The following is a 13,589-nucleotide window of genomic DNA, read 5'->3' as shown; positions in this document are numbered from 1 at the left end:
GACAAAAGACTAATTTTTTTTTTTAAACCATTACTCTATTTACAGTTAGACCCCCTATTAAAATATTATTAATCAGAGCAAATAACACTATTTCCTGGCTAATTTACTTTCCAAAATCCTGTCCAACAGCAAAGCAAGCAGTTCCGTGTTCATTTCTGCCAGACCATATAATGGCCACTTTATGGTGCTTTTTCCTGGTTTTAGCCTTCAATTTCCTTTAACAAAACAGAAATCTATTAGCTTGTCCCTAATTAAGAGCATAGAAAGTTAATAAAAGTCAAAATGAGCACGTATCCTGTATTCGAGCAAGCTAATTCTTAACTCCTGCACTTGTTGACTCAGTTTGCACCATTCAATCACAGAATTTTTCAGAGGATCTTACTAGAATAGGTGAGGAACAACTAGGAATTCAAGGCTCAAGCTGGACGAGAGTGTGGATACCCAAGTGTCTGATTCACAAGGAAAAATTCCGTAAAGATATCCCACTTGAAGCACTGGGCAAAAAGTTCATACACAGATCCCTGCTTACTCACAACTGAACAAAACCCAACCCTAAACACCACCAGCAATCAAGGTTGACAAGTGGCATTTTGAACATTTGTTCATTAACATTTGATTCGACACAAGAAGCTAGAGACCATTTTGAAGGGAAAAATAAGATATGAGAAAACATGTAAAGGAAATTCACCTGCTTCCTTCACCAACTATTCCTAAAAACAACTTCAGCGTGCCAAGTCACAAAACTACTTAAACAGAGAGCTCCTTACAATCCAGCGAAAGCTACAACACTGCTAAAAATTTAACAGTAGGGGAGTTCCACCAGTTTTGTTTCGTCAGTAACTGGTGTCTCAGAGCTGTCTGATAGAGGTCAGGCTAGCAGTGGAAACAGTGCTCAAACTGCTTCTGAAAATCTGCTTAGTTTACATGGCTCTGGCTTACCTATCAGAAAAGAAATGACAGGGAAGGAGAGAGATGGGAGAGAAAGAACGGGAATAATTTCACTATATACTTCAAAGCAGTCTAGTAGTTCCCTTCTTCAACTATGCGAGACACCTTTTTTCCCTGCAAAAGAAACCTTCTTTTCTTACATGGACTCGATGGGTTGGTTTGTCCTTCGCAGCTGAAGAGGCTGTTTCAACCAGTAATTGCTTCTGGTTCGGTGTGTGTGTGTGTGATGGCTCTCTGCCTTTAAAATGTAGAAAGGTCAGAGTGCTTGTGGGGTCTTCTGTTTGTTTTATATCGGTAACAGAAAGCAAAAGCAGACAGCAATGCAGATACCCAAGTCAGCTCTAAATCCATGATGCTCCAGAAATGGAAACAGCCTGGTTGTCATAGCAGCAGAGCATGATACCTGAGCTAATTACTCAGTCTGAGAGGCAGAGCTAATTAGCCCAGATGCAGCATCATACTGACACAGTTATAATCCTTCTGGGACCTGGGCATGCATATTGCTGATTAGACATTTCAGCTTGCTTGCAACTAGCTCAGAGACCTCTGCATACTACATTGTGCTTTACGTAATCATTCAAAAAAAAAAAAAAAAGGAAAAAAGAAAGAAAAATGGAAAAAAAGCAAAAATATGTTCCTACAAAGAAGAAAGCAAAGGAAAAGAGCTCTCAAAAAAACCCCAGAAAACTCTGAACACTGACCTGCAACTCTTCTGAGAGAGGAGGATGCCTGCATCCACAATGCTACAGACCACACTACAACATTTGAAATGGAAGTCTCAGTAGTATGGATACACTTCCAACCCCCAGCCAAGTGAAAGTTATTTGAAAAATTGGTTTATCATCATGACAACCTAAATTCAAAAAGTTCCCTGTTATCTAAAAATGCAAAACCCTAAATTAAGTTCCTGACAGAGAAGCAAGAAGGTAAACATACCACCACCTGCTTTACCGATTGTGAATACTGTGGAAAATAAATACCTACTACCAAGAAACCAACCTGTTTTTTTAAAGGACTGGAAACAGCATTTATTTGTTGTTTTGTCCAGGAAGAAAAAGGATTTTAAAATTTTTCATCTTTCTAAAGTACTACCTGATACAAGATCCTCCCTCTAGGAGAAGCAGTGCATTTTAAAAGGGTAGGAAACAAAGTCAATAGGTGAATTTATCAGTCCTTGTCCACCATTTTTCTGCCACAGAATTACAATGTAACATCATGGAGAAGACTAGAGAGACAAACTGTGAAAGACAGGGATTTTTGTTGGTATTCTTGAAGAAAAAATACCAAGACAAAGGAAAAATTCTTTAAGAAACTATTTTCATTTCTTTGTAATCAAAATCAGCAAGGGCAACAAACGTACGGATTGAGCAAGCAAACTAGTAGAAAGATGGCATGAAAAGTGATTTAACTCCCGTGCAAATCTCATTATTGAATTGAGATGCTTTTGGTAGTTCAATAGGACAAACTTCTAACTTATACCAAATGATCCTTTAAAAACCCAGAAAGATTACTGAAGTCATGCTAAAACCAAATCTCTCACGTTTTAACGGACATTACTGTATGAACCAGGACACGTTACATAGAAACGAACCGATTAAATAGATATTTAGAAGAGTTGACAAAAGGACAGACATGCTTGAATATTTGGTTTATATTTATTCAACTTTAAGCTGCACAGATCTTTTAAGCTCGCCTGCAAAATACATTAATTTTATAATTTTTTAGTATTAATAATTTACATAGCATGCCTGCTTATTCGTATTTACAATAGATCACTTCTCATTCCAGGAACATCTCTAAGCAAAGCTGGAGGATGGTAAGAGGTTCATTCAAGCATATGCGCTGCCCAAGAGAATGGGATAAATACATAAAAATCAATGTTTCTCTAAACAGAAAGGTATTTTTGTCAGGGTCAATAGTGTTGCTAAATAAAACAGTTTGGCGCCTAAAAGATTTCTAGCTGAAGTCAGAAAATAGGCACACTCGTTCACCTGCTTAAAACTTTTGAAAGAAATGTCATGCTAAGTGCATTTTACATACATTTAGATATCAAATAATTCTAAGCACTATTAAAATGATAGATTTATAAACCTAGCAACACTTTCAGAGTTTCCTGAGGAACCTCCTCCCAAGCTAGTTGTCTTCCTCCCTTCAAGTTAATGATCACAAAGTTAGATATATTATCAGTAAGCATTTAGATCCAACATTCGGAAAGAAGGCTGGAGAATCCAAGACAATGTTAGCACAACAAACTGAAAAGAAGAAAATGAAGGAATACTAAGGAAGATAAAGGAGCCGTTGAGATTCATGAGGAGCTGTTATTTATCAGAAATGGAAACAAACAAGAATGTCAACAAAATCTTTAAAGGGAAAGAAAAATGTCATAATAGAGCATATAATCGTCCCATGAAAAAGAAACTTGGTCTTCCTCACAAAAATACAGAAAATCCCCAGATTTCCATACCTCATTTCCATACTAAGGACAGCTTAGTATGCATTTTACCCTAAGTGGGTAAAATCTGTTCTGATAATTTTTTTACTTATTCTAGAAAACAGGCATGTTACTGGAAATTGGAAAGAACAGAACTGTTTGCCAGGATTTTAACCCTGTTACAGCTGTTACTGTACCCAATGCAAAAATTCCAACACACAAAAATTCCCCCCCACACTCTATACTCAGGGGATAAGTAATTTTTGCTTCCTTTCTCCTATCATTGCTGTTTGGAACTAGAAGGCCACTAAAGCAAGCTCAGCAGAGAGATATCCCTGAGGGTACAAAGAGTACAGAAAATGGATAGAAAGTCACCACTTAAAAAAAAAAAAAAAGAGAGAAAGTAAATTACATCAGCCACTTGAAGCGCTGCTGCTTCACAGCCAACAACAGAAAGCTTTTCTGGGAAGCAATTGCTTCAGCAGCATATGGTTGACAGTGGGCATTCAGCCTGCATCAGTCAGTAACAAAAGGTTTAAAAAAAATATGAATTTTCTGAGATTATAAGAGTGCTGCTTCCTCTAACAAGGAGAAAGAAAGGAAGTAGAAATTAGAGAGCAGCAGGGGAATGAAAATATGATGTCTCCACCAAAACCTTGCATCAACAAGAATAAAAACATATGGCCAAGGATCCCTTTGGTTTAATGCTGCCCATTTCTTAGAAAGAAGCTTGTGGTTTGGGTTTTTTTTTTTTTTTTTCATACACACCTTCAGGAGAGTGTTAAAAAAAGCAAACAGAATACAACTACTTTCACATAAGCTGCCAAACAAGTCTGAAAAATATTTTAGGGAATCTGTGTGAACAGTACAGACATTGACACAAGCTGGTAATCTAAAACCTAAGCTTCAGCCCTTTCACGGAATGCTTCCAAAGCTTCAGCCCTTCCTATCATCCACAAAGTAAGTTTATTTTCTTAAGCTATGAAAAAGGGTTGCTGAAGCTACTGACGGCTCATATTTCAGCTCTGATGTTTTTAACTGTACTTGGGGCTTCACCTTATACTTAAGAAGGAAGAAAAGGGACTTCTCTCCTTCATGTCTAAAGTTATATTCCCATATCAGTTACAAAATGGAAGAAAAAGAATTTCTGAATTGTGGGTTATTTTCAATTCTACTCAAAGCAAATTATCGGAAGCATCAGGAAACAGTAGCTTGATTCTGGGCACTACAGAGAGACTAGAACTCTGTCTCTCTTTTCAAGGCTGAGTTAACTGAAAAAAGACAACACATGAAAAATTCATTAGAAGGTACAGTGTGGTAACAGAATGCTAGAAAGACTGACTGCTGCATGGCTGGTAATAGACACTGCTTAAATAGGGTATAAAAGGCCAGCCATTTGCTGCTGACTTGATTAAGCATTACAGGAAGAAATAAGATTGGTGCTTCATTCAGAAGAAATCTTTCTTGCTGATCGAAGTCAACTGAAGCCTAACTCCTTCCTCTTCAGTTTCAAAAAACCATCATTTTCCTAGAAAGAAAAAAATATCAAAATTAAGGTATAGCTACACCTACTAATTCTTGTAACAAAAAAAAAGGGAAGAAACAGAAAGGGTAAGTAAAGATACGCCTACCTTGATTAACAGATCTTTTGCCTCCTTTTGCTGATGAGTGTCTCTGTGAGGATTTGTACACTTTAGGATGACAGGAAAGTGAGAAAAAGAAAGGGTAGGCTCTTGACAAACAAGCTTTAAATAAAATTATTCCTGAATGTAGACAATATTTCCACATACACCATGCATATGAGGCGTACCAATCCATGTGCCTCCCGCATCTTTACCAGCATTTGCACTAATACACGTTTGTACGACTGTCAGATTTATTCTATACAACTTGTTTCCAACGTTCTGTACCTCGACATCCTGAACACTGGATAAAGAAGTTGATTAAATCCAGAAGTGCTATGTCCCTGTCTTGTTTATATGATTCAATCCAGTCGTCCACCACAGACTGTCAAGAAAAAAAGAATACTTATCAGAGACTCTTAAAAAGTATTTTATTAAAGGCAAATGACTTATTCTTTTCAGAATATAATTTTATAACTGACCATTTATTTTGCATAATCATACATGTGTACAAATTCAGAAAACTATACACCTTCTCTCAGGGTGGAGACAGAACAAATATTGTTAGAGAATAGAACTATATGCATTGTTTTCTGGTATTATAACTTTATAAACACAGGTTCAAATAAAAATTACTGCAATTCCTCAAAACTCTACTTGCAGTATTTATCCAGTTTCAAAATTGTATTGAAAAAACAAACACTGTGATTCTGTTCAGAATGACCAACATATATTCCCAGAAAACTGATGAGTAGAAACACTTTGGGATAAAAACTGAATTTACACTGCATAGCGAACATCTCAGTATTCATAAAGGCCAAAGTAGTGTAACAGTCATTCAGAAACACTGTACGTAGTTCAGGAAGACAGAATGCAATGAGGAATACTTTGTAAACAAAAATAATACACAGAAGTTGGTCTCAGAGTGTTTGGGAGTCAATAAGCCACCTGAATCACAGTATATGAAGCTGAGTCACAGTTTCAAACTTCACTTGGAACTATAAGTAGCCAGGAGATATATTTATAATCACTGATATGCTGGCATAGCACACAGTCATTATTATGAATAATAGCAGGGAGGAGGACAGAAAGCATACAGGTGTCGAAAACATTTGTCATATATTAATCTCTGGGGACAGAAAATGTGCCTCAGTAGCTTGATGAGAAAGGGCACTAAATGAATTTTGCCAGTCAACATAAAAGTGCAATCACAGCATCAGAAAGAGTTAATGGCAGATATACATCAGCTGGAAGGAATGCAGAGGCATAACAGCAAAGCCTGTTGCTGCTTCCTATAGAGATACAGTTCTGACTACAGGACCCTATCAGAGCTGTGCAGACCCACAATTTTTAAAACTCCAAATGTAGATAAAATGAAGCAATGAGGACAAAGCAAAGAAAATAACTATGGAAATGCTTAAAAACTGTTTTAAAAAAGCAAGAGGGTTGCGTGAGGTCCTTCTTCAGCCTGTTTCATGCTTAAGGAAGACAAGTATGGCTTCCTTTCATGTCACTAAAATACAGTATTCCAAGTTCCACAGTTACATAAACATTGAAGGTAAGGAATTGTGTATATTTAATGTAACCAAATACTATGTTTTACTTATTTATGAGGGGGGGGAAAAAAAAACCAACCAAACTTTACTGTTCCATATATGTGGCAGTATTCATTAAGAGAAGCTTGATTATGCTATCAGAGCACAGCCTGCAAATGGATTATTTTATTTTGTAGTTCAGGTTTACAGTGGATTTCTATAAAATTAATTTTAAAAAATCCTAAACACACACACACACCCTGCACCACCGCCCCTCCCACGCAACCAGCTTCCAACTGTGCTGAAAAAGAATGAATGGGAAAGACAAAATCCAAACAATTCAACCTCTTAAAAAAAAATTTGCCTCCTTCTAAACTGGTAGATATAAGGACAGGATCTTGAAAAAATCCCTCTGCAGTTTCTAGCTTACCCAAATACAAACTTCCCTGATTGCTAGTGGGACCTTAGCAAGTGTATGAGAAAAGGAAAGCAGCAAGAAAACAGTTGTGTGTGTACTAGAGACATACACAACTCTGAACTGAACCAAAACATTCCGTGTTTAACACAGATCACTATACTTGTTCTTAACCCAAAAGATGAGACTATCAGTATTATCATGTTATTCAACAACCAGCATGAATCTCTAGACATTCAATTTGCCAGGAAACTAAGTTTTTAGAGGTTTTGTCTACCAATGCACACACACATGCATGCACAGTAGGAGAAGCAATCTTATGAAGAGGTCCATCTGCTACTTAGAAGAAATTAAAAAGGAAGTCTTGGCCTCAAATTAGTCTTCACACAAGTTGAGGAAACATGAAGCAGCAGCACAAAACCCGTTATCTAGAATGCTTCACTGTTATTTCATCATGAATTTAGACTTGGTCCTGTAACCATCAATCATTTCAATCAATCAGTACAATTCTCCAGAGCACATAAAACCAAAAGTAGCCAAATGTAAAAATTATTTACTAAACCAAATACTGACAAAGCTTAAAGGCCAGACTGCTGGTGTACTACCAACTTAAAACATTTGTTTGAACAGCTATATTGGCGTAGATATCAGAACAACACGCAATTGCCAGCAGCTATTTTTTTCACTGAAGAAAACAGCAGCTGTGCTGGGTCAGACCACAGGTTCATCTGCCCAACAGGGCTTATACACATAGGGAAAAGTGTAAGAATAGGGCAAGAATATACTGATACTTCCAAGTTACTCTCCCAGACCCGTAAGACCCTAGCATATTTCTTCTCTCATGAATGTGTCTGAACCAGCAAATTTTATACCTACATCATCTTGTAGCAATGTGTCTCAAGGGTTAAATATTCACTGCAAAAAACGAATAATTGTTTTAAACTTGCTAATTGGTAGATCTATTTGATGCCACCTAATTCTTAAGAAGAAGAGAAAACAAACATCAACCCCCTATTTGTATTTTCCATGCTTCCATCTGGTCACCTTTTTTCAGGCAGAAGAATCCTACTCTGCCACGTGGCTTGCACAGAAACACTTGCATATCTTTATCTTTGCTCACTCTTGTCACACATCTCAACAGTTTCTGAAGTCTACTGCATTCTTTGCACCTGGGAAATCGTAGATGCTTTTCCTGAGTGTTAATAACTAGTACACCAGTATCTGTGCACTGTCCACAGCCTAGTTTCACGTAAAACATTCCCTGTAGGAGCAAGGCTGGCCTGAAAGATTCCTTTCCACATTCAGTCTTACTCCCGTTTCTTGCTACAACACACTGCCCCTTCAGCTATACCACTGCAACTGTTTCTGGACTGTGCTATACACATTGCCAGTGAACCCATCTGGACTAAAAAAAAAAGGGGGATTGGAGGAGAAAGACTTAGAGGAATATGCCTCAATTTTGTTTCTGCCTCTTTTAAACAATTATTTAATTGATTTTTGCAGCACTACCTCAAAACCATAGCATCAGTGCACCTCATCTCCCTTCTGCTATTTTTTGTCTTTTCATACAAAAAGAATTGTGAGGCACATGCTATGTCCTTGGGCACTAAGAGCCCACTCTGTCCTATCTGGTATAGTACTTGTATTTTCAACCCAGAACCATAATGCAATTCACAGAAAAATAAAGACAAGCAGCTGATCTCAAGACTCACAGACCAGACTTGAGGCAATGCAGAGTCTTTAGTGGCAGCAGCAGATAAAGAAAACAGCAAAATCAGAGTGAAGGTTCTGAGCAGGGATAGCAGGCAAAGACTGCCTCCTGTGTTGTCTGGACCTAGCAGAGGGCTGACAAAGCTTTAACTAAAATTTTGAATGTTTGGGTAGGATTCATCTTACCTAACTTTACATGCACAGCCCATGTATCTTCATCAGTGACACAGACAGTGGGATTGAGTGCACCCTCAGCAAGTTTGCAGATGACACCAAGCTGAGTGGTGTGGTTGACACGCCAGAAGGACGAGATGTCATCCAAAGGGACCTGGACAAGCTGGAGAGGTGGGCCTCTGTGAACCTCATGAGGTTCAACAAGGGCAAGTGCAAGGTCCTGTGCCTGGGACGGGGCAACCCCCGATATCAATACAGGCTGGGGGATGAAGGGATTGAGAGCAGCCCTGCGGAGAAGGACTTGGGGGTACTGGTAGATGAAAAGCTGGACATGAGCCGGCAATATGCGCGCTTGCAGCCCAGAAAGCCAACCAAATCCTGGGCTGCATCAAAAGAAGCGTGGCCAGCAGGTCGAGGGAGGGGATTCTGCCCCTCTGCTCTGCTCTGGTGAGACCCCACCTGGAGCACTGCGTCCAGCTCTGGGGCCCTCAGCACAAGAAGGACATGGACCTGCTGGAGGAGGTCCATAGGAGGGCCACAAAAATGATCCGAGGGCTGGAGCACCTCTCCTGCGAGGACAGGCTGAGGGAGTTGGGGTTGTTCAGCTTGGAGAAGAGAAGGCTGCGAGAAGACCTTATTGCGGCCTTTCAGTACTTAAAGGGGGCCTATAGGAAGGATGGGGACAATCTTTTTAGCAAGGCCTGTTGTGACAGGACAAGGACTAATGGTTTCAAACTGAAGAAGAATAGATTTAGACTAGACATAACAAAGACATTTTTTACAATGAGGGTGGTCAAGCACTGGAATAGGTTGCCCAGAGAGGTAGTGGAGGCCCCATCCCTAGAAACATTGAAGGTCAGGTTGGCTGGGGCTCTGAGCAGCCTGATCTGGTTAAAGCTGTCCCTGCTCACTGCAGGGGGGTTGGGCTAGATGACCTCTGAAGGTCCCTTCCAACCCAAAGCATTCTATGATTCTATGAAGTCACACAAGCTAGTCACTCCCTTTATACTCAACATAGTGTGTATGTGTGCACACACATGCATACACATATATAGTCAATATTCAGGGGAGTTGTCAGCATAATTCATCTGTCTAGAGCAGGTATGCATGGTGAGGTGAGATGGCTCCTGCTTAAAAATGCTCATGATTACCCTAAGTAAATCTCTACTGACTGGCTGAGAAGCTTAGGGTGATGAGTCACATACAGGCACCTGACCTGTCGGCATCAGTACAGTCACAAATTGTATTCACTAATACCGAAAAATTAGAGGGGTATTTTTAGCTTATCAAAATAACACCCACAGATCCACATCATTCCACCCCTCACACACATTTGGCATGCTTGTTGGCAAATTTTTTTAGAGATTACAGTTTAAGGCAACAGGAGATAATGAAGCCAGACTACATATGCTACAACAGTTGGAATTTAATCAAACTGTTGACTTTTGATGTAACAGAAAAGAGCTATAAAAACTGAAAACACTAGGATGAAAAAATAAAAATTATACACATCAGACCTAACATAGAGACAAGTATCAATTGAACCAAGAAAACCCATCAGTAATCCAAATACCAGGAAAAAGGTCTAATACAAGTGAAAAAGAAATCAAGTGACAGGTAACTGTAGCAAACGGTGCAACAAGCAATCATTGCCAGAAAAAGAATTATTCTGCATAAACATGCATAGATAGAAAGACTCTGATTAATAACAAGGATTTCTAACCAATAGTCCACAGGTTACAGCAAACTCTCCAGGATGATTTTAGCTTGTTAGCAGCCTCCAACCAGTCACCCTGTTTTCAAGAGCTTCGCAGACACAAAGAAAGAGCAAACTCAGGGCAACAACCCACACTGGTCACCATCTTGTCCGGGGATATCCTGCCCTGGCCCCCTCCCTGTCATCTGTCCCAAACGCAGAATTGATATTGCAATGAAGGCACATGCAGTGACAGGAGGAGGAAAGGACCAGACAGCTCTTTGGAAAGGAGGTAGCTACAAGTGGGCTCCATCCACCAGAATAATTCATCCCCGCAAGAGTCGCGTTGCCTACTTCTGCAAAAAGCTTATGAAAGATGGTAGGAATAGACTGCATGAGTTGTTCTGATGGTATCCATCTGCTTCCAGATGTTTTTACCTTCAGATGCAGCAGAGAGCATGGATTTGCCATATGGAAATGCGCACTTGCAAGCTGTACATGAAATACACAATAAATTCAGCATTCCTGGGAAGCACAAGATCTACAGTACATGTGCTGCAGTGTTCTGCCCACATGCAGGAAATCCATGCTTTTGGGACTCACCAAATTCAATGCACGTGCACAAGAAAAGGACTCCCCTAACAACAAGGTTATGAAGCATGAGAAATGGCACAAAAAACTCTTTTGCTTCTCATCTTCGTTACCAGATTAGAATGAGGCAAGGAGTATTGGAACTAAATTTTAAGTAAAGAATTATCTAGCTCATTTACATACATAAAACCTCAAGATTACTCCAGTAACACCCACATGACCCCCTTTTCACTCCCTGCTGTCAGGAAACAGCTATACATATATATAGACATACACATATATACCTATATATGTACATAGATATATATAGATATATGTATATACACACAAATAGATGCACCACACCTCTGGGTCAGTCAGCGTAACAAGTCCATACAAGTACATGTTACAAAAATGAGACTCTTAAGCATATTTTTTTTAAATCTGAAAATGCGTCTATTCTTATGAGAACTAAGTGAAAAATCAAGATCTTTTGCAAATGGCAGATGATGTATAGTACAAATACATAGTCAGTACAGAGATTTTCAAAAGCCCATGATAGCTTTCAAGAGAATCTCACAGGAATTAACTCTCCAGTGACTGTTTTAAGACCATGCAGCATAATTTGAAGAATATGCCAAATAGGCAACCCTACAGAAATAAGAAGCTTAAAGAAAGTCAAGCAAGTAGCAGAATAGATGCATAGTCTGAGTAAACATCTTAAAATCAATCATGGAGACTTGCAGATATATTGACCTTCGCATCTCAAAGTCTGCTAAAAGATAAATAGGAACATTTTATAGTCTTGAAGAGAAACAGTAGCTTGGATTGCCAGTAAAAGCAAAAGTCTGATGCAATGAATGTAATAATGAAGCTAGTTATCTTATCACCTCCTGGAGGCTTTACAGCTATGAATCCATTTCATACTCCTTCAGCACAAGAACATTACTACATTTAGGAGCATTAAGTGCTGGAGGAACCAGAGGGACTAACTGCAGATGACACCTTGCCAGCTCATGTAAATTAGCACAGTCCCACTAAATATTAATGAAAGTTGATTTCAGAAAAGCTATTTCACAATTTAAATTAAGTAGCAATCTGGCAGCATTGCTACTAACACAAAGCGAAAACAAATGACATTATATAGAAGTGAATGTTCAAGTGTAAGATCTGAGTCAACGCTAAACTGAGGTAAATCAAGTATAAAGAACATTTAAATAATTTGCCATTTCATACAACTGATCATGGACATGCTTCATTTACAGCGAATATGACAGAACAAAAAGTGACTCTAGAATGGGTGCGCAGAGTTTACATTAAAAGGTAGGAAAAAAACCCCAAAATCAAAGCTTATACTAACATCTTCTGCCAAAAAAACGAAGTTACTCAAACAAAATTCAAAGCTTACTAAAAAAAAAAAAAAACAGAACGCACAGTGAAATTAAAGATTTCAATGATCTGTCTAAAGAGCAGCACGAAGAGAAGATAAAAGCTAGAAAATATGCTTTAACAGAGTACACTGTACTTTGAGTACACTGAAAGTAAGAACGCAGGGAAAGAAAGGGAAGTAGTGAAAGACTTATCATCCTCTGCATAAAAGTTTTTTTAAGTGAACCTGTGCAGGTTTTTTTAAAAAACAATAAAAGGTTTTTAAGGTCAAATTCTGTGAAGACTGAAGTAATTACACAGAAGGTTACTGAGGAGAAGGTAGTTCCTAACATGTGAAAGTATGTGCAATTTAAGATTGTGCATTAGACTTCAAGATGACTGTTTGGTTGCATTCCAAATTGCAGGCAGTAAGTCTAATATACCTCCACTGAAAAACCTAGGAGTTTTTATATACCTAGGAGTTTTTTATAACACAAGGTTAATAAAGAACTGTAGATCGAGAAGCTGTACTTTATTATTTTTTCCTCTAATGATGGTAATTCTAAATTATGAGAGAGTTCACACTTTTCTAGCACCTAGCAAGCACTTTCTGAAGAGCCCAATGATTCTTTAAAAAAAAAAAAAAACAACCTTACTTTAATGTAACAGTACCTGTTTCTTGTTTTTTCATCACAAGCAAAGATAGGAAAATCTGCTGAATGCAGTGTCTACCTACATAACTTTTTTTTTCCTGAAGCACAGAGAGGGAAGGAATACAGTCCTAGAAGTATTTATTCCCAATAAAACTAAGGGATTCATACCCTCCTTACAGAGATATCTATGTTTGGCTTTTCATATAAATACATATTTCTATGCAGTAGAATGGGCATTAAATATGATTATGTGAGGAAATCAGCGTAACACATTACACGGAACCATTTGGGAGAGAAAAACACTACTGAAAGATAAAAATATTTAGTTCTCTTATGAGAGTATTAGAATGGCACAATTTAACTGGCATATACACTTATGTGCATAAAAGGTACTGGAAAAATTATTCTTTCAAATGGATTAAAATCACAGGAACTACTGAGGATGAGCACTCGTCACAGCAGATCTG

At 38.4% G+C, this 13,589-nt stretch overlaps 1 protein-coding gene across 2 annotated transcripts in view; it reads right to left on the bottom strand.

Annotated features, from left to right (window-relative positions):
- Positions 1–13,589, bottom strand: part of STAG1 (STAG1 cohesin complex component) — a 159,845-nt gene that overhangs the window by 121,673 nt on the left and 24,583 nt on the right. For both annotated transcript variants that reach the window (XM_075717154.1, XM_075717155.1), the window contains exon 4: positions 5,290–5,386. In XM_075717154.1, the coding sequence (XP_075573269.1) occupies positions 5,290–5,386 (97 nt within the window). The remainder of the gene's footprint in view (positions 1–5,289; positions 5,387–13,589) is intronic.

The sequence above is a fragment of the Pelecanus crispus genome, chromosome 9 (assembly GCF_030463565.1).
Source record: "Pelecanus crispus isolate bPelCri1 chromosome 9, bPelCri1.pri, whole genome shotgun sequence".
NCBI classification, from domain to species: domain Eukaryota; kingdom Metazoa; phylum Chordata; class Aves; order Pelecaniformes; family Pelecanidae; genus Pelecanus; species Pelecanus crispus.
The sequence above is the reverse complement of the archived record's forward strand: the minus strand, read 5'-3'. Positions and strand labels throughout refer to the sequence as shown.